Below are 21,386 nucleotides of genomic sequence, written 5' to 3'. Positions count from 1 at the left end.
AGGTTACCTCTCACTGATGGACGCTGATGAGCAGATCCGGTTCTCCAGGAGGTTCTTCATGTGCTGAACCTGACGAACAGCTTGTGTGTAACTCTGAGGCATCTGAAATTTATGGGGCCCCAGTAATTCCAGCTCCATCTCTACATGCTGGAGTTGCATGTACAAGCAGTGATTGTAATCGCTGTATTTCAGTCGCTCACACATCCCCTTCTCTGGAGTTGGGACTCTTGTTTTTCCTGCAGGTAAAGAATGATTTATTTTTTTAAAAAGAAAATCAGCATAGCTATCCCTAGATTAAAATACTGTTCAGTACAAAGGTTATCAGAACTGAAGCTCAAGCTTGTGAATGTGACAAAGTGAAGAGTAACATTGGAAGGGACATGTAAAAGCAACTTTAATACTAGAGCTTTAACACTTTTCTGCTGGAATGGGCTGGAATTGTTCCCAGGAGGCAACTTAGTAAGACAGAGGTCCTAAAACCTTGATAGAGCAGTCAGATAAGATCAAGTGCTAATTTGTTCATAGTTTACCTGTGCAATTAGTAGTGTGGTACACTCATTGGAAAAGCCAAATGCAAGTCTTAATGAAATCAGTGGGATTGTTTACTCATATACTGTTGTTTAACTAAAAATAAATGAATGCCTAAGTTAAGAGTCAGACTGAAAGGAACAATAGCACAAGGCCAAGAAGAAAAAAAGGACAGGACAAAAAGACTGTGAAACAACTGATATTTGTGAGTCTTTATGCTATTAGATACTGATCCTGCTCCCAAGCCAGGCTGGTAGCTAACATTTAATTCTATAGCATAAGAAATAGAAGTTTCACAGTGTCTTTACTCAGTTGGGCACTCAGTGGTGCGCAGTGAAAGGACAAGAGGCAACGGGCACAAATTAAAACATGGGAACTTCTGTCTGAACATAAGGAGAAACTTCTGTATTGCGAGGACATTTGGACACTGGAACAGGTTGCTCAGAGAATTTGTGGAGTCTCCATCTTTGGAGATATTCAACATGTGACTGGACGTGATCCTGGGCAACCTGCTCCAGCTGACCCTGCTCTGAGCAGGGTGGTGGACTAGACAATCTCCAGAGATCCCTTCCAACCTCAACTATTCTCTGATTCTGTAATTGCCTTTGAGTCAGAATGTAAGAAGAGCTTGGGTCATCACATCCAGCGTTACCATCATTTCCACTACAAAGGTTTCAGTAGGCATGTCACGTGTTGTTTACCTTGTATATCCATAGCACCTAATGTGACAATTATAGGGTCATCCTTCTTTTTGCTCTCATCATAAAACTCTTGCCCAGCTCTGTTCTGCTGGCAGATGATGTCCTCAACCAATGCCAAAAGTGAGTTGATGTTAGTTGATTTTCCAAGATCTGATACTGAAGTGAGAGATGGAGTCTTCAGGGCTTTAAAGAGTGAGTTGGCAATTCTTCTTATATCCTAGAAAAGACAGCAGCAACACAGCAGTGACTCTGGCTGCTGTGACTTAAGCTGGTGTGATCTGAAGGCACCACTGGCTGGGAGCTTCACCAATTGCTAAAATCTCCAGAATGGATAAGGATAGCATATCCTACAGTGCTGGATGTGACAGGCAGATTTCAATGAGTTCAGCAAGACTGCTTTCAGGATTCAAAAATACAGCTTACCTGCCTGAGGACCGAAGCTGAGAAAGACGGGGTCTGTGGTACCTTTTATCTTCACTGTCTTGCTTAATGTTTGCTTTAACCCCTGAACAGTGATTTTGGTCGCACATAATAATTGTGCAAGGGCTGGGATGTACATAGGCAGATCTTAATGAAGTTGGGGATTCCATGTAGATGGGTAAATCAGTGCTTTGCACCAGTGCGTAATTGGCTTTTCGCTTCAGACAAGCTGAAGGGCATCTGACAGGGAAGATTTCTGCTGTTAAACTGGGGAGGTCAGGTAGTGCATGGCAGCAGAGGGCAGTGCAGGACTCACTGGGGAGCAGCCACAGAGACTTGCCTTTATCACAGCCTCTGGAGTGAGTGAGACAGCCTGGGTGACCTGTGGGGTGGGAGGTAGGCTTGGGGACACTCGACCATTCTTTCCCAGCTTCTTCTCTCTCCCCTGCGTGGCTGGCCGGGATCGTATGTTCCTGAAGATCTGCACAATGAGCAGGTTGATGGGGAACATGAGGAGGGAGCTCTCAAAGCCAATCATCACTTCCTGCCATGTGAACTCGATCTTACCTGTCAAGATCAAACAGAGGGGAGGAGTAAAAATAACCCCAGGAACCATCAGATCTCTCTTTTGTGAAAAAGCCTATTTGTTCAACTGTTCTGCTTCTAGATTCTGCTGTCTCTCTATTTCCCTGCCCAAGCAATGGTGAGGATTGTTACCCAAATCCATTTTCTGCTCAGCTGGATCCTTTGGCACTCCCCAGAACATGATGCTGGTCAGCATGGTGCAGAGAAGCAGTGAGAAGCAACATGACACACGCTGGGCTCGTGTGAAGGAGCTTCGTGGGGAGCGGCTGAAAACCGAGTACCAGATGTGCCCGTCCTGGAAACCCTTGGAGGTCTTCATGAAAAACAGATTGCTGGGAAGGAGGAGAGGGAAATCAAATGGATACTTAGAGAGGAGAGGGAAGAATAAAGCTGTAGTTCAGGGTCCTGACCTGTTCATGCTTCTAGGCACTATCAGAAGAAATAATAACTATGAGAAATTACCAAATATCATGGCATGGAATGGTCATAGCTACTTACATCCTTTCCTTCTGGCCACACCATGGAGGGAAAGCTAATCATGAGCAGTTTCTATATAAATTGTTAGGGAAATTCCACATAGGAGAAGGTGCTTGGGTTTCTGTAGGTCTTGTCAGGCTATCCTTCTTTAGCACCAATATTTCCAGTGTGGTATTACTGTTAGGGTAACGATTAGACTTACTTAACCTTCCTCTTTTCCTTGTTCAGAGCCCTTTGAGGGCAATGGAAAGACCTCCCTTGTTTTCATTTTTCTCTAGGGGTTTGATCTTTTTTGCATACTTGCTTTTCTGGATCGATTGCTATCAAGAGTAAAAAAGTCCATAAAATAGAAGGTACCTGAACTGCTTCATGTCCTGTTCTGTAGCTACTGGGAACACTTTATCTAGGACACATTCTCCAATATCAACGGCTAGCCAAGAGTTACAGAGGAAGTACCATTTCTGATCCCCTGCAAGGTCATGGACCAATACTCGATTCACATACCTGTTGGAAAAACAGACAGGGCACATTCACATGTAACTGAGTGGTATGAAATTCAGGACTCATCAGGATTATGGAGGACAAACTCTGGCCTTCAGCTTCTTAGGTTGTGTCTAAGCTGTAAGGCACAGAACACATCCCATCCTGTACTGGACACAGGATATGGGAAGCACTCCTGGTCCTGCAGTTTAGATTATGATTTGATCTGTTCATCTGCAAAAATGAGAAACTGTCATTTCTTTCCTTTCTAGAACTGTAGAAAGGATAATTTTCAAGTGCTAGAAAAGGAAAACTATTATCATTATAAAAAAAAAATTGTGAATCTTTACTTCCCAGGATTTCCAGATCTCCACTTACCAGGATGGACTGTCCCCTGAATTATCATGCCACAATCTAATACTCCGCAGTTCCCCAAGAGGGAAGAAGGTACAGAGTAGGAAAACATCCACTCCTCCACGTTCAAAGACTGGTGTATCAGGATCAGTTAGGTGGTGTGGCTCACTCTCTCCTTCTAGTCCATAGAGGGTGAGAGTCACCTGGAGAATAAGATGGCAAAAAGAAGACTTGCACATCTCGATCGTATGTATGATTATTCCTCTGGCATACTCTTCCTGCTTTCATCAAATCTAAGGACTTTCTGACTTAGATGTTGCATTTGAGCTGTCCTGTTTAATAGCCTCAGGTGCTCCATTATTCATCCAGTTCTCCAAATGAGTGCATAAACTCTCTTACCGCACAGTGCCATTGATACCTTGGAGGTTGTGGCTGCCCCACGGCGGTGTCCTGTAAAAACTGTCACAAGATAGCGATACTGAGCAAAGGGGTCATTGTCTTCCAGTACTGTGATTTTCACCTGCAGAGTGACACAATACAAGCGGTGTGTTAGCTGTTCTGTAAGTATGGATTCCTTAAAGCTGTGGATAGGAATTTGTCATCTTGTGAACAATGCATATACTTACCAGTAAACAGAGAGTTACAGGAAAGGGGGTAGGATTGGTTGAAGACTTCCTATTAAAACAGACTAGGCAAAATGGGAATTGGCCTAAATACATTCAGTCTTTATTAGCTGAAGACTTACTTTGGCATCATCTTGGATGTCTTTCCTTCGAGCCCAAACAACTACAAGCACATATATCAGAAAGATGCATCCTACAGTTGTCACCACCACAGGGTTGTCCACAAATGTACCAAATAGCTGTGCAGTTTTGCTAACATCTATGGCATTGGGTATGACGAAGAAGGAACTCCCAAAGAATGTCAGATGGTTGCAGAGGCAATGTGTGCTTCTAGGATTTGTTTTTGGTCCTACCTGAAAACCAGAAAAATTTCCTAATAAAACATTTTGCTTCAAAATATTAGATAACTTACCAAGCAAATGAAAAGACAGTGCTGAGATTGGTAAGTTAGTGTGGAGAGCTGCTATACAGAAAAGAATTGTTCAAGTTCCAATAAGGAATATTAATTCTAATGTCTAGCCAGAAACGGGCATATATAATATGCAATATAATACAGCCTTGTCAGAATGCTTCCATTTCTTTTTATATAGAAGCTCATCCCAAGAAATTGAAATGGAAATGTCATTTGAAGCTTAGTCCGGTATGACTAAACTTGAGTTTATTAAAACATCTCAGAATGATCTTGTTTTACGGTGTGAGTTCAATGCTACCATTTTACTACAAGTTATGAGGGCTGGCTTTGAAGTATATAATATAAACATTGTTTTGTTTCTCTCTACTTACATGACATCCGTAGCTGTTCCAGTTCCCCTGGTGCTCATCCCAAAATACACAACGGGATGCGAAGCAAGTGACAGCTATAGTTAGCCTGTCATAGACTGTGGAATCTAGTCCCATATCTTGTAAAACGGTGAAGTAGTAGGTTCCCTCTCCAAAAATGAGTTCTTCTGGGCTAACAACCCAGGTGTTTGTCTCACCTTGAACATAAATATTTTAGTTTCAATGTGTATATAGAAATGCTAATTCAGAAGTATGCAGCTGTATTGCATATAATCGAATAAACAAACTGAAGAAACAGGTATGAAATCATTCTTAGCAACTCATTGTTCAAAGCATCGCACTCTGCTCCTGTTAGTGAACACTGTATACTAGAGATTGGAACCCTGAAGCATGACAAATTGAAACTCCTTTGAGAGGTTTCTTTCCAGTTAGCCGTCTGAACTCATGGTCAAGGCTCATTCTGCAAATACGCATGTGCAGAAAAGTTGTGGATGAGCACTCCCCATACTGACTGCCCATAACTTGCTGTGGGTGGTGAAAGTATTTTGGTTACATAAGCCCAGAATGCACAAGTTCGTGGGTCACTAACAAGTTGTCTTACCTCCAGTAGTTTTCTTGCAGAACAGATGATTTTTCATGTCATAGTTAGTTTCATTTGGACGATAACTGTATCCTAAGTAGAGTATTAGTGGAATGTCATGTTCAGATTCCAGGTGGATCACTATAGATGTGTTTTCTGAGGTGACATTGACTTGGAAAGTGCTAAAATTGCCCAGATTCAACAGAATCTTGTCTTCCTGAGTTGCTGAAAGCCTTGGTAACATTATCTGTTTTTAAACAGAAAGACATAGCTTTAAATAGAGCAAAGCGTCTTGCTTCTATTATCTATAAGCACAATATAGCCACATGCTAGATGATGTTTTTTCATAACATAGGGAAAGCATGGCCAGCATAAATATTGGCTTCAAGGTAATTTTCTTGATACTGCCAGCTAACCTCTGAAAAGTTCATTTGAAACCTATGTAAACTCATCACAAAGGCTGGGATCCTTGGTGCATTTCTGAATGAAGAGCTGAGATTATAACTGAAACACTGGCTACATGAAGTGTGTGTATGAACAATTTAGATGTCAGCTTATACATGGGCTAGGAAGCCCAAACAGTAGTAATACGAACATACAGTTGTTGGATGATGAAATCAGACATTACATTGTGTTTCGGGATGACTGTAATCTGGAGTCTTTTTCCACAACCATTGATTAGCATTCTCACATCCATTTAAATGAAGAAGATACCTCTTTTTTAAGAAAAGACAGAAATATTTGTTATTTCATTCTTCACATGGCACAAACCCTCCATCACAAATGCAGACACCACAATCCCATCGTATAATGTAATGAACACTACCACCATTTGCAGTCATCTCAGAAGATGATAACACAAATAGCTCGTTAACAGAGAAAGAAAAAACAGGGGAAGAGGGAGAGGGATAGAAAATAGTGAGTTTACCTCAATGTTTTCTTTGAGATTGCTGACTGGTATGATCAAGCCATCCAGACCAGTAAGACTTAGACCTCCCACTGTTCCACTGATGTCAAAACTGGTGTCACTGGAGACAAAGGGATTCACGGCAAAGCTCACCATCTATTAGCAAGACATTATCAATCAGTTTTGAGCTATTGTCAATATTTCATTATATTCACCCTCTAAATTTCTGAATAGTGAAAGCTTGAGCTCAGACCCAAACAGTACTCGACTTAAAAGAAGCCTGCATAGAGATTTATGTAAGAAGCTGCTTTATCTTTAAGGTAGGTCAAACACAAACCTTGAAAGTGATTTTGATTCTGAAATGTGATATGTGTACAACAGTGTTTATTGTTTCCATTCATTGTAACCCTTTTGCCTTTTGGACACCAGATATCAAAATGCAATTGCATAAGCCTCTTCCAAAGTAACTCCACCAAACCTAGGCTGTGGCACCCCTCTTGGAATTAGGAACAGAAGTCTATTTCCACTATGATTGCAATGCACAGAAGAGTATGTCAGAGTTGTCAGTCCAATGAGAGGATTCAGGAGCCTCTCCTAATGCTCAGGTAAGACAATGGATGTATTTCCACTGGTTTCAGTGGGCTCTGGACATTTTTTAGCAGAGCTGGAAAAGACAAAATGAAAAAATGTATATATTTTGCAGGTATTGTAGGGGTTTCCTGAGAGTGAGAAATCAACAGAGAGGCCTTTAGAAAATTTATTATAAAAATATGACAATAATATGCAAGCTATTGTTCTGAGGGAAAAAACACCATATCCTAATTCAGATGAGGGATGTGTTATCATCAGGACATTCACAGGCCTTTTGTGTCCTGCAGGATCTGGGTGCCTCAAACTCATTTATTTCTAGCTGGGATGAAACAGGACTGCTGCAGGTTAGTTTTAATGGTGATATGAACTCTGAGCTGTTGCATCCTCCTCAGAGCATTAGATGTATACAAACAGCAAATAGATTTATAGGTATTGATTCATTCCATTGCCTTCTCTAGCCATGCAAGTATGAATCAGGAGTGTATGTGAGGGACCGATGGGATGGGAAATTTAAGTTTTCAGTCCTCCTTAGCTTGCTGAACCAATCTCATGCAATTAAGATAAGTGAAGGCTTCTTTGACCAAAAATAATTCAAATTATTTTCTTGGCATGACAGGAGGGATGACTTGTGTGCTTGTGTATTCATTGTAAAAGGAGGAAAGATTCTAAAACCACTAGACCAAGAATGTAAGTTGTGTATCAGATTGAGTCAGATAAAAGCTGTTTACTTGCCCTTATATCCACTGTTTCATCATCAACTCCTGAAACACTGAGAGAGGAAGCAGGTGGGAGAGTGAAACTGGCAGAGCTGGAATTGGAGATATTAATGGATGTGCCATCCATGTTTTCTGTTTGTAATCTGTCCAGTTAGGGTTAGACACAAGCAAAACAGAATAAAAGAGAAATAGAAAAAAAAACAAAACATGAACAGAATAAAAGAGAAATAGAAAAAAAAAACAAAACATTAAAACAAAACAGAAAGAAACATCAATAGCATGGACTTCATATCTAGAGAAAAAGCTTTCTCACTTCACGAGTATAACTTAGCTGGAAAAATATTTGTAACTCTGCCAGTAAATACTCTGTACATTATCTGTCCCTGACGTAGTACTCCACATAACACTACCATAGAATCATCAAAAAAGGGATGGAATTGGTGTATCTGGATAGGAAGTTGTACCCAACTAGGTGTACTTGTGTGAAAGACATACCTGATTTCTGTGTCAACATGCTCTTGATTTGAATGCACAGTTAAATGTGGATGAAAACCAGGCTCTTGGGGACCAATTTAGGGATGATTATAGGGAATGGAGAATGCTCGTCAGGCTCCTCATGATTATATTTGCTTCTGCCAAGCTGGTTACAATTCTATATAACATGTCATTATTGGCAACTTGGAAAAGGAAAAAAACCCTTAACTGGCATGACATGAGTTTTCTACATAATTTCAAAGGTAAGTGGCTACTGCCTCATCCAGGAAATAGGAGTAAATTCTCCATTGGTCAAAGAAGACACAGCATGAGAATTTCTAAGGTGGCTTTATTGAAGCTAATTGGAGTCCAAGCTGTTCTTACTGTCAGTAATGACAGCCTCATTGCACTGTTGAAGTTATCGTTATGCTACAATATTTATTTAGGTGGTTCCATTTAAGGACAATGTAATGACTATTTGGGGCAAATTTGATTAACTATCAGGATTAACTAACAGGTGGGACACACTGTTACTGTTACCTGTGTATATACATTGTGGCAGAAGGAGTGGTAAGGACTGTTGGTTCATCATCCGGTTCTTTCCCAAACAGAAGGGCGCTCTGTAGATTTTCAACTGTGTTCAGGAGCTGGTGCGACACTGAACTCTGAAAAGGATTGGAGGAGGAAACTTGCAAAAAAGCTTCTCATAATCATCAAGATGCACATTATTTGCCTTTACTTCCTTTTAGGAACAATACTAATTTTCAGTGTCTTATAAAGGTGACAAACTTGGTGATGTGCTTCTTAATCTCAGAGGAAGTTATTCTAATCAGCAATTCAATTTCTGTAATTCTCATTAAAACATTGCAGACAGCAAATAAATACATTTTACAGCTTTTACTTTTGTATTCTATTATTTATAACTTCTACACATTGAAATTGTGTAGAAATTGAAATTGCACTACAAACATGACATCAATTTAATGCAACATATTCCTGCACTTCTGTACATGAATGCCCTTTAGCTGCTCACTTTAGTGTTTAGTTACTTGCAAAAGCAAGACCTAATTACGTATTAATTGTGTGTTATTAGTGTGTTATCCTGGGGGAGTTCGAACAGTTCATAACCTTTTCTCTCAGGTTAGATTTATTTCATGCCCTGCTCCCTTGCAGTGATGAAGGTTAAAGTACGTTCAGCCCAGGAAGCACACAAAGGCAAATGTGACAATTCACATATAGATAGGAAAGGATAGGACAAAATAAACACGTTGTGTAATTCTGAATAGAAAATCAGAGTGGGCTTTCTGAAAAAGTGTAAGCAGCAACCAGAGCTGATTCCAGCTTTGAAGTAGTGGAGCCAATCATGAATATAGAATACCTGTGGCTTCCTTGAATTATGGGGCAAAAGGAGGGGATAGAATCAAGTCTGAAAAAAATCTCTGTGTGCTTGTCATCCATTAGAGGTTGTACACTGATGCTGTTTCTCCAGTGCTCTGTCCTCTTCAGCTTTAAATGTAACAAGAGGCTTCTATCATCTTCATTAGCAGACCATTCAGTCTAACAGGTCTAACTGGGGAGAAGTTTCCTTTGATATTCGAGTCCATCATGGTGTCACAATGAACCCTACCCAATGCCAGTTTAAAAATATGAGGCAGAAGAACTCTTAAAAACTTTCCAAAGCAAGCAGATGTTCACACACAGTCCACTACAAACTGGACCAAACCAAAGTTACCTGCTCTGCCTCTGGCACTGAAGCGTTCGTAGCTCTGATTTCTACAGAAGCTTTAAGGACATTGCTCACTGCATTAAACAGATAGTTGGCTGCATCTTTTAACTTCTGATCATCTCTGCTGTCCTCTGTGTTTACAGTGAGCAAGGAAGCACTGACATCTTTTAGAGTATTGCTAGCTTCCACCTGCATGGGAAACAAAGGGAAAAGTTTATATGTGTTGGTACTACAAATGACAGAAGTGACACTTGTGTCATTTACTGAATATTGCAACATAAGTAATTTCACGGGACTATTTGTGGGTAACACTGTTCTTACTATAATTGTTTGTGCTGGGGTAACACCTCAAACGCCAATAAAGATGGTGTACTAGATGGTATACTAACATGTAGTACAGACCTGAAAAATGCAGCCTGCTTCTACAGATTTAATTTCTAAAAAAGATGAATAATATCTGAAGGAAGTTTGTCTGTCAAACACTGGGCAAGGATACAGTTTAGATGTACAGTAATGTAGTAAATTAGGTTATACTTTGGGCACTGTGTCCAACAAATACCACCATATTGTCAAGTGCATGTGCATTTCAATCTTAGTTTCCACAAACCCTATTGGATTACCAGCAAGTAATACCTTTGGCCTTGTGCTGTGCTAAGTGCCGAAGGAGAATGACTTTTACAATTTTTATTTTGTGCCCGAATGCAGCCAGTGATTGCTTTGTGATTGTGAAAGCACTGGCCAGCTTTTAGCCCAGGATGGTGAGGGAGCCAAGCAAATTCATTGCAAGCTTGGACATATTCATTGCCACAGTCTGCAAGCGCTTAGCAGCCTTAATGTAGGGTGAGTGCTGAATCTGAGCTATGTTCTTGTCGTGCCAAAGTTAACCACATACTGCTGAAATGCTCCCAAGCCATTGTCTGGCTGCAACTGTATAATACATCAGAAATCAGGACAGCTCTTTTTATTGCCAGCGTACTTGGGAAACTTCCCCAGTGACAGTTTGTTCTGTCCTCCCATGTGCTCACTCCTTATGTATAAATAGCATCATCTACTAATAATGTCACGTTGCCAGATAAGATTCAAGAAATACTTTTGTGAAGCCAATCTGAGCATTTGTGCCCAGTTCCTCTGGGTGCTGTCATGTTCCTGCCTCACTGACAGCTTGCCTACGTGCATTTTGTGACAGTGCATGATCAGGGACCAATGGATCTGGGCGATTCTAGAAAAACCCTCCTGGGCAGTTTGTCTTCGGGATTCCAAGAGTGCTTTGCAAGATAAAATATACATCCTAACATGCCTCTGACTAAAAGTTAAAGTTTCCATCTTAAAGATGTATCATAAAATGTAGCTGGCCAGATGGTCATAGGCTGGATTGTAGTGGTTGCTGAGACAATGTCTGTGAGTCCAAATTCACTTACTCTAAACAGCAATATGTATTCCCTTCTGGTCAAAACACACATGCTAGTACAGTTGAAGAAATGGGTAAAGAACAGATAACTGTAAGGCACCGAAACTCTTCCAAGGTCAGTGGTGTGCAATAGAGTCTATACTGTTAGTGTGAGGAGATACAAGATGAATTGCTTCTTACCTGTGCTGAGACAGACAGCTCTTCACTCCTGTAAGTGATTTCTTTCAATACTTCTGACATCTTAAGAGCAGTCTGCACTGATGTTACGTTAACAGCAGAGAGAGTTGTCAGCATCAGCCCTCGGAGCTTGGGATGAAAAGGGATAATTAGGCAAAGCAGTAAGATGCTAATTAGGACTGTGCAAGTAGTGCTGTATATTGACAGCCAGGCTTGCTGTAAATTATGTGGTAGAGGAAGACTCCACAACAAGGATCATTTGAACTGATATTAGGTCTACTGACAAGATGCCACTTGCCTTAGTAACTGTATAATCATGAGTTTTATGATACCTCCCAACACAGAGAATTTATACACTTAACATCCATTAATAGCAAGGAGAGTTACTTGTGAGAATTTGTACTAATGTATGTGAATTACTGTATAAATGCCACTTCCATAGAAAGCAGAGCCATGTATGATTGATGTTACTCAAATAATGAATCATAATTGAAGGATACATTGCATTTCTCTAGATCTTTTCATCTGAGGCACTCAAAGCACTGTAGAAATATAAGCTTATAACAAACATAAGCTGGTAGCTGAAAGGAACAAACTAAAATTACCTGCCATCTAGTACTTTTGGGGAAAAGTAGATAGGATATTTCTCCTACAGGAGAGGCCATTTTATTAATATTTAAATTGTTTGTGGAAAATCAGGTTGATTTTAAGTTTAAAAAGACTGTCGAAATTAGTTTAAGTTAATGCAATAACAATTGAGAATTAATTCTTTTACTGATGGATGATAAAACAAATTATTTATGTGGGCAAATGGTGAAAAACAGCTGAAACCTGTGCCAAACACTGAGATAGATACTAGAATCTTGAAACCTCCATTGATTTCAGGTGGTGATATATGAGCTTTTTATTACTTAAGAGCTGTCAAAGAATATGAAGAGTCCATTATATTGCATTGTACTGCAAGAAAACAAGTGTTTGGCTGACCTCTTTTCGTGTGTCCGTCTGTAAAGATATGTTAAAGCTTTCCTCTTGGGTCTCCTGATTAAGGACTGATGTCACTGACTTACACAGCTGGAAAAGACTCATGCTGTTGTTTCCAGCTTTTAGGATGGTGTTTGCCTTCTCCAATACAATAGCCTGCAGGGTCAGGTTCCCATCAATCATATCTGCGTGTCCAACCTGATGAAGAAATCAGAGATGCTCTTAACGTTGCTAATGCTGTTATAATTATCTTTGAACAGCTTCCATTATCATCTTATTGACAGCCTAGCTAGAGTGGGACAGAAAACTTCGTGTTCCCCATTTTTGATGTTTTATTTTTAGTGGCCTGATAAGGATCTCTCTACTGGGGCAGTGGGGCAGAAGCAGGAGTTTTCTGGGGCCTACGCAGAGTAACACCAGACTCACTAAATACAGCTTATGCTGCCCAATGTCCAAATAGATCATCTTTTAAACTTCTATCCTAGAAAAAGGGCAGTGGAAGATTCTTTTGACTATCTTGAGTCCTCAGAGAATAGTCTCTGTTAGACAGGAAAATGGTCATTATGGCACATTCAGAGGGAAGTAATAAGTCTAAAATGGGAAGAAACTCCAAAAGTGAATCTTCGGTTAGATTTCAACTTGAGAGATCTTGAAATAAAGTAATTCTTCTGTGTACCTTCACTGAAGCATTAGTTTGAACTGTATCACCATAGCTGTTGCTAACAGTAATTGTCATATGTAAAATGAAATTATTTTCTTTTTCTCCAAGTGGAAGATAAACTGGGAAGAGTTCAGGATCCAGGCCACAATGCAGGAGAGAATCTGAAACAGGAAAGAGGGGGTCACCTACCAGACACCACACAGACACCTCCTGCTCTCTAAGAGCAGGGGACTGGACTTGCTCTGTGTAGGCCTGATTGACTCAGTCTCCCTGGGGAGCAGAAGCAGATTGTGCCTTTGCTCTTGTTAGCAACAGTAACAGTCCTTGCTAGAAACACGAAGAAGCAGTTAGCCAAACAGTTCACCTCAGGACTTACTTGATTTCAGATAGAAGCAATATGTGAGCTGCCTGTTATGACTGGATTGGCATGAATCCGCCAAGCAAGGAGTGCTGCAGGAGACTGTGAATGTGGTGAGCACTGATCCCTGCTTGGGAGACACGGCACAACTGGGGATCTGGGGCGGAGGCACGGTGCTGACAAGGTACGTTTCCTCCCCGTAGCCACGCTGAGTCATTGCTGGGAGTGGAGGGAGCAGAATGTCAGCAATAATCGTGCCCCGGCAGCACTGATCTTCTGACGTTAATCTTGCCTACTCTAGCAATGATGCTGTTTGTTCAGGCACCAGAAACATCAGGGTGAGCCTAATCAGAAATGAAATCCTGCTACTGAATAAGCCATAAGAGGAAAAGAACTATTAAAAACATGGTAGTGTTTGCATTACAAAGCAAAGCTGTATTATTTGATCAAGTATTTAGCATAACTTCATTTCCAGATGAGCCTTAACAAAGTTATTAACAGCTTGGAGTAAGATAACTGAATTTATCCTGCTGTGCAACAGCCCAGAACAAACTTAGCTCTTAATTATTTTAAAGAACCCACATATAAAGTAACAGCTCTCAACTTGTGGAATGATTTAACTTATTTGTCAGCGAGGCTATGATGTGTGTGTAATGTCAATGTGATGTCACAATGGCAGAAACTATCTCAAAGGAGTCTGAAAAACCATGCTTGCCCTTACCTGTTACTTTAATCTGAAAAGCTTCCCCCTGTGTCTGCAAGAAGGAGCTGTTCATTTTCAGCACGGATGTGTTGCTTTGAAGCAAATTCAAAGAGTTCTGCCGGAAACCAGTCAGGCCACAGGCTAGAGGGAGGGCCGTAGACTGGAAAATCAGACAGAAAAGAAAACATGACGGTAGAGGCTCTTCGCTGTGATTTCTGTTGTGATTTATCAGGAGCAGGGTAGCAGTTTGGTGCCCTTCATTATAACCCCTCCCAAATCTAGCACCCCCTTGTCTCAGTCTTCACTATTATTTCCAAAGCGTCCATTTGACAAAGTATCACCCTGAGGCCACGTGGCGTTCCCTCAGGATGGATGTTTATTTTTGTCTGTGCAGTATTTCTGACAAATCTGATGCTCTCACCTTGGTTTGGAATGTGTTATCTAAATACCAGTTATAATACATGGCCTGGGAGTCCTTCTGTCCAGAGACACTCAAAACAACCTCACCACTAGCATTCACTGGCTTGCAGTTTGCCTCACACCTGTAAGGAATTAAGACCATAGTTACAAGTTGTAACCGTATAAGATGTCATAGTCCTTGATGTTCATTGTTTTACTCTCATTTGATTAAAACCTGCAAAAGCCCTGCAATATGAGACAGGTGACACAGGACTCACAAATAGCTAAATAGTTAATTTTAAAGCAAGAGATTTAGGAACCTTCATCTCCATTTTCAATGTGACTGAGGCCCAGAACTCACAAACTGTTTATACTGCAAAACTGATTCAGGCTCTCAAATGAAGCCTGCCTCTATTTAAGCTCCTGAAATGATTATATTAACAGATCATTGAAATGCCACTGCTCTTTAATGAGGCACTAAATGCTTGAAGAACAGATTTTTTTGAAGCAGTAATGTGTACCTGGGTGTCTAGTAGGAATTGCAGACATATCTCATGGCTTTTATTCCCATTGTTTCAATGAAGTTTGCATATGGACATCTCCAACATTGAAAGGATGTAGTGGGGTCAAAAACGCTAAATGGTTTTGGGAATAATATTATTCAGTTTATAAAAGGATTATGTTCAGAAATGTGGACTGGAAAATGCAGCAAGACCCATTTTGTCTGTAATTCCTATGATGGTAAGGTATAAATAGTTTTACAACAATAAGTACGTTATTACTTTATTATCGTTATTATTGAAAACTGTGGCTTTGCACTATGTCTGTGTAGTAATAATATTAACCAATGAATACTATGGTTTAAAAACAGACCTGATTTCTAGTTGCAGTTCTTGTTTTGCAGTCACATAGAGACATTGCTCGTCCTGCCTCTCTTCATTGCCATGGTTTTGGACTGTAACCCTGACAGTCACTGCTGACTTTGGAGGAGGAAGGCAGAAAGGTGGGATTTGCACCTCAGTTTGGTTGGTTAGGATTATCTGTTGCTGCACACATTTGTTCCACTCAGGCCAGCAAACTCCTGAAAAACATTTCCTTTATAATTAGAATAGTTGCAACATCCCATGTCTCTTATAAAGGACTTTACTGCCATAGGTTTCAAAGAGCTTTATAGAGCAAACAAGGTTCCTGAACCCAATTTAAAGAGTGGGTAGTCAGAGTTCAGAGTACAGTCTGACTTCTTCAAAGTAACGTATGAGGCCAGGGATAAATATGGGGACAGAACACAGGCATCCTGAATCTCAATCCAGTTTTCAGCCATAAATGTTTTTGCATCATATTTGATGCTAATTATTGCTGTTTTATTGAGACGTGTACCTTGCAAATGCCTAACTATGTAAGTCACTTGGGATTAGTTCTTGGCTATGAGGGTGAGGGCTTAGGATGGGCAGATCTTGAAAAATTGAAACCTAGGAGTAGCCACCTTTGGGAAAAGACAAAAACTGAGTACTATCCCATATTATATACCATAATTAGTTCAGTGTTAAAACCAGGGTAAGGTAGAAGGACATTCTTCATGTACAGTAAGTGGCAAACTTTAAAGCCAGAGAGTAAACCATCCTTTAGTCAGATTTTCACCACTTGATCTGACACAACAGTGAGTTTGTTACTCGTCAAATAGAAGTTGGTGGAAAAGTTCAGGAAATGCACATACCACAGGACCAGAGAAAACCGGAATTATTATTGTTGTCTGGCCAGCCAAGTGTAACAGTTGTGAAAGGATCCACATGGCGACTCGGTTTAATATATATTTTGTTTTTTCTTCTGTGATCCTAAATAATAAGTAAATGTATTAGTTAGGACAGGAGCATGTATAACCACATACGTATCTTGCTTCTTTATAATGAAAAAGTTCTGAAAGTTTAGACCCCAAATCCCTGTATGCAGATCTGTAGTTTAAATGATCTTTCCCTGATCAGTGGTAGTATGGAAGTAGAAGCTATGGGAATAGAAGCAGATGGCACAGAGAAATTGTGTGGCAAAATACTCCCAAACTCATTAAGTGGCTTAGGAGTCCAGCTCCCATTTTCAAAACTAATGCAGGTACTTAGGAAACTAATTCCCATTAATTTTCCACTTCTGGACCAAGACTTTTAACCCTTGGACAATAATTTGTCTTCTAGTACATCTGCTAGTACATTCCTTTTTTATCTGAATTGGATACATTACAGCTGTAGATAAAGAGAAGGAGGTAGCCGAATTTGTCTTTCTGTGCAACACAGTGTGATAAACTTAGTTTTTAATTAGTTTTATATTCCTCTGATGCAATATATTCTTACAGGCAATCTGTAAAGCATGATGCCTTCTTGTGAAGCAGCACATCTCTATAGCAGACATCTGTCTGCTAGTGTTATAGTTAAAAACTAGACCTTTAAGATGATAACAAAATATTATATCTCGCAATTTTATTATTTAAATTTGTGCAGCTGCTAGCAATTGGTGTATCATTAGTTTCTCAGTTTGCCATAAACTAGAAATTTCTACTTTGCAAAGTAGCTTAAACATTCCAATACAGAAGCAGGAAACACTTAGAAACAATATAAAGATATATTAAACTCTGCTTGAAGGATAGCCCCTCAAAGAGAGGTTTCCATTAGTCAAGTAGATAATTTAAAAATTCATCTAAGCACATTTCAACTTCCAAAACTGAATCATTGTGAAAAGTTCATTTTCTCTAATCTAGTAATTGTTACTTGCAGGCTTTTATGAATTGTAGATTGAATGCCTGTAAACGCATTTGTCTCAGAGACTTTTGGTGTAGATTTTGTGTTAAAACATATGTGGCAGAAGATCTAGTCCATAATCTAGTATGCTACAATACTTATTTTCAATATCTTATGCAGCACTTTTACTGGTAAGAAAAATTACTGAGCGTTTCAATTTAAAGAAAGATCCTTAAATAATACTTACATTTGTCTTTTGGGTATTTGTTTTGGAGCTGCCTTCTTCCTTAGCAGAATCTGTTTAATACAAAAAAGAGCAGAATAATTTATTCCTACCTATAAAGCTTTCAGACATCCTCAGTGAATACGACTTAAATACACAGGTTTGACTACCGACAGTCTGAAAGATAGGGCTGTAAGAATCAGACTCTAGAACTAGAGTCTGTGATAAACAGTCTAGTTACAATAGGTAAAATTGTAACAACAAGCTAGTCACATACTATAAAGAAGATGATCCTGATTCTTCAAACATAATGGTGTAAATCAAAATAAATTCACAGAAGGTGATGGAGTTTCATCGATGTACAAAGCAAAATTGAGGGAAAGCACTGGAAAAGTCTCAATAGAATTAGTACTAAAGTCACTTTATTCCTGGTATAATCTGCTTTTGTAAATGTAAGGATGAGCAATCTAGAAGCATTTACTGACAGCAATTTATGAGACTGCTGTGATGCAAATATTTTCTGGTTTCAGAGCTATGTCCCGAGCCATAAACTTCACTAATTATTTCTAGGACAAATATCAAATGTGCAATGTGTAACATATACAGAGTGATGCTAATTTATGACTACTTCAAAGCCAGGGAATCTGCCTTCATCAGGAAGAAGCCTCCACAAAAGTTTTCAGCACTGTTGCTGGAAGGAAAGCAATTAGTAGATGCAAACCATAAACACTCCATGAAATGCTCTGATTGCAAAAAGACACTTACGTGGTCAAAAACAGCACTGTCAGACTAATGCAATTACCTTCTTTATGAGAACTGTTTGCCAACACAGTGATGAACCCAAGATCCAGACTCATGTTTGAGAAGGCATTCATGGCCACCACTTTCACTAGGAAAGTACCTAGAGAAGACAAATGGCCAGTTAAGAATAGCAGTGGGACCAGTCCATCATGTTTGCGATATAAAACCCAATTTGTAAAGAAAACCCTATTTTCTTCTGTTAAGAGCTTTGGGGTTTTTCTGATGAGTTTCCACTGCTGAAAGGCTTTTCAAGGAATGTTCTTCCCCTTGTGTCTCAGCTTTTTAATAACTCAGATGCCTTTGTCCTAGCACTTGCAATGCTATTCATTGTCAGCTGGCTATGATATTACCACATAGGAAACTAGAGGTGTGCTAATACTGGAGTCCAAATGAGTTTAGGCATCTTGAGAGACCAGCTGTCTTGTTTGAAAATTTCTGCCTGAAGGGAAGGGATGTTCAAATGGGTATAGGGAGACCCAATAAAACTTTTAATATTGAATTATTTTAAAACATAAAATTAAATCATAATTAGCTTCTAGTGTTCCAGCTTTGGCATGGGATTCAAATAGTTCATTAGAGGAGGAAACATTTTTATCTTCTGCCACTGAACTAACTCTTAAAGACAATCTCCCTAATCCCACATTTTAAAGGCTTTGATTTCTTAATAATGGAAAGAAAAAATTACTAAAAAGCTTATTCATAAGTAAGTCAAACAAAAACTACCTGTTGGAGACTGACACACAGAAAAGCTCCCCTTTGTCATCTCTACTGAGAACTCCTCAGATTATTGATTACTGCAGTGTAAAATGCAGAGGAGTGTAAACTTGAAAAGTTACACATATGAACAAACAGGAGGAAAACACTTTGTGATTCAGGAAAATATCATCATTTGTACTTGAATCAGATCATGTCATGAAAAAATAAACCCTGGTTCATTATGTCTTTTTTATTGCAAAAATCAGGTGAAGCCTTTCTTTCAGTCTCCATATGGAGAACCCATTTGCCAGTTCAATTTTTTTAGCTCACTTACAAGTCAGTAAGACCATGCTGGTCATACTGTTCTGCAGACCGAGTTTGAGCAGCTAGAAAAGCTACCAAGTTCAGCTGTACATTATTGTCCCCTACCCTAGGGTGCTGTGACTGTTTATGTGAACTCCTCTACTCAGCTGTGAGTGTCTTAGAAATACAGAAGATGTCAGCATGCTGTACCTTCAGACTGCATGGGAATGATGTACATTCGAGGTTCCCCATGAGGGCCATCTTCTTTGTGAGAGTAAGTTTCATTAGATCCAATCACCTCAAACTTCAGTTTATCTGGGGCACCATGAGACACAGAGACATTTATCTCCAAATTCTCCCCCAGCTGCAGCGTGTGAGAAGCTAATGCAGCCTGAAGACCAGATACTGGCTCAAATAAGTGAATAGCAATGCCCTCAGAGATCTCCGATGCGGTTGTGTTGCTGGATGCTCGGATTTCCAGCTGATGTATCCCTGGGCCTAGCAGCTCTTGAGAGGCACTGTCGAGTGTCAGATTGTGAGGGACAATTCCTTCCTTTGCACTGGATTCAGTGAGTGTCATGTTATCTGCTAATATAACGTAGGTCACTCCATTGCCTGTAAAAAGACAGTTCAAAATTTCTCACAGCTTGTGTAATAAGCCATCCAATTCTAGCTGCTTTGTGCAGCATTCAGGTATTTATAAAGGAGGCATAAGAACACTGCAGCAACGCAGGCTTTTGTGCCCCTCTAGGCTCCCTGTGGAAGTCTATGACGTGTTTTTTGCTGGGAGTGTTAGGGCAGTCAAGAGAATGCAAACATACACTACTGAATTTTATTGTTTAAGCATATATGTGGATTCCAGGAACTTGAAGTGAGAACAAGATATACATTAGCAAATGTGACCGGCTCAGCGTGGAATCCTCTTACCCTCAATCAGAGAAGCATTTCTGTGGATTCCCAACTTCAAATGTGGAAATATTCCTACTGGCTTCATGTGGATTCATGTGACTGAAGTTATGCTCATGCTTTGTCAGCTTTGTGTAGAGGGAAAAAGGGTTTATACTTACGTTTGAGGTGCTGTAATATCTCTGAGAAAGAACCTCTCCAATGGAGCTGAGAGCATTCAGTTGCAGGAATGCAACAATTAGAGGGAAAGCATTCACTAAAAAGTATTGTTTTGCATAATGAAAATCTTGCTTCTATCCCATGGGTAGCATAATATTTAGCCTGCCGTTTAAATCATGCAGAGTAATTACCCTCACCTCCATTGAGTTCAACTTGAATCCACAACAAATCCCCATACAGTGTACGGCAGTGAGAGCTGTTCCCAGATTCATACTGGCTATAGCATCCAGTAATGCTTAGTTGATCCATCTTATCTTGAACAGTCACCCGCTTCTGTGCCATCACGTGCCATTCGCTGGTGGTACATTCCACAAAAACGGTAAATTCTCCAGGAGATGAATATCTATATGTTACATTGCTGACCAGTCTACAACAGAAAGAGAACAGCTGCTTATTGTGGAAGACTGTCCTGAGAAGTCCTTAGCCTTACGTGATAACAGTGGTCACAGTTGCCAAATTTCTGACCTGACTGAGCTCTACTGCAATTGCTGTAATCCCTCATTTATTTACATAGCATTTTTAGCATTGAAGATTGTTCCTTTGTTCCAGTGTCCTGGTTTCGGCTGGGATAGAGTTAATTTTCTTCCTAGTAGCTGGTACAGTGCTGTGTTTTGGATTTAGCATGAGAATAATGTTGGTAATATACTGATGTTTTAGTTGTTGCTAAGCAGTGCTTACACTAGTCAAGGACTTTTCAGCTTCCCACGCTCTACTGACTGAGAAGGCTGGAGGTGCACAAGAAGCTGGGAGGGGGCACAGCCAGGACAGCTGACCCAAACTGCCCAAAGGGATATTCCATACCATGGGACGTCATGTTCAGTACATAAACTGGGGGGAGTTGGCCGGGGGGCAGTAACTGCTGCTCAGGGACTGGCTGGGCATCGGT

The 21,386-nt window shown here is 40.0% G+C and overlaps 1 protein-coding gene across 1 annotated transcript in view; it reads right to left on the bottom strand.

The window, feature by feature from the left end:
- Positions 1-21,386, bottom strand: part of PKD1L2 (polycystin 1 like 2) — a 46,825-nt gene that overhangs the window by 17,959 nt on the left and 7,480 nt on the right. Inside the window, 26 exon segments of the mRNA XM_009277338.1 lie at positions 23-236; positions 1,230-1,446; positions 1,990-2,216; positions 2,367-2,566; positions 3,069-3,215; positions 3,570-3,748; positions 3,964-4,065; positions 4,291-4,521; positions 4,952-5,145; positions 5,550-5,775; positions 6,457-6,591; positions 7,759-7,885; positions 8,757-8,881; positions 9,949-10,131; positions 11,531-11,656; positions 12,512-12,706; positions 13,185-13,330; positions 13,546-13,746; positions 14,249-14,390; positions 14,652-14,772; positions 15,503-15,710; positions 16,344-16,461; positions 17,600-17,649; positions 18,378-18,476; positions 19,586-19,990; positions 20,638-20,867. Of these exon segments, the coding sequence (XP_009275613.1) occupies positions 23-236; positions 1,230-1,446; positions 1,990-2,216; positions 2,367-2,566; positions 3,069-3,215; positions 3,570-3,748; positions 3,964-4,065; positions 4,291-4,521; positions 4,952-5,145; positions 5,550-5,775; positions 6,457-6,591; positions 7,759-7,885; positions 8,757-8,881; positions 9,949-10,131; positions 11,531-11,656; positions 12,512-12,706; positions 13,185-13,330; positions 13,546-13,746; positions 14,249-14,390; positions 14,652-14,772; positions 15,503-15,710; positions 16,344-16,461; positions 17,600-17,649; positions 18,378-18,476; positions 19,586-19,990; positions 20,638-20,867 (4,548 nt within the window).

Source organism: Aptenodytes forsteri, unplaced genomic scaffold (assembly GCF_000699145.1).
Source record: "Aptenodytes forsteri isolate BGI_AS27 unplaced genomic scaffold, ASM69914v1 Scaffold50, whole genome shotgun sequence".
In the NCBI taxonomy this organism is placed as follows: domain Eukaryota; kingdom Metazoa; phylum Chordata; class Aves; order Sphenisciformes; family Spheniscidae; genus Aptenodytes; species Aptenodytes forsteri.
The sequence above is the reverse complement of the archived record's forward strand: the minus strand, read 5'-3'. Positions and strand labels throughout refer to the sequence as shown.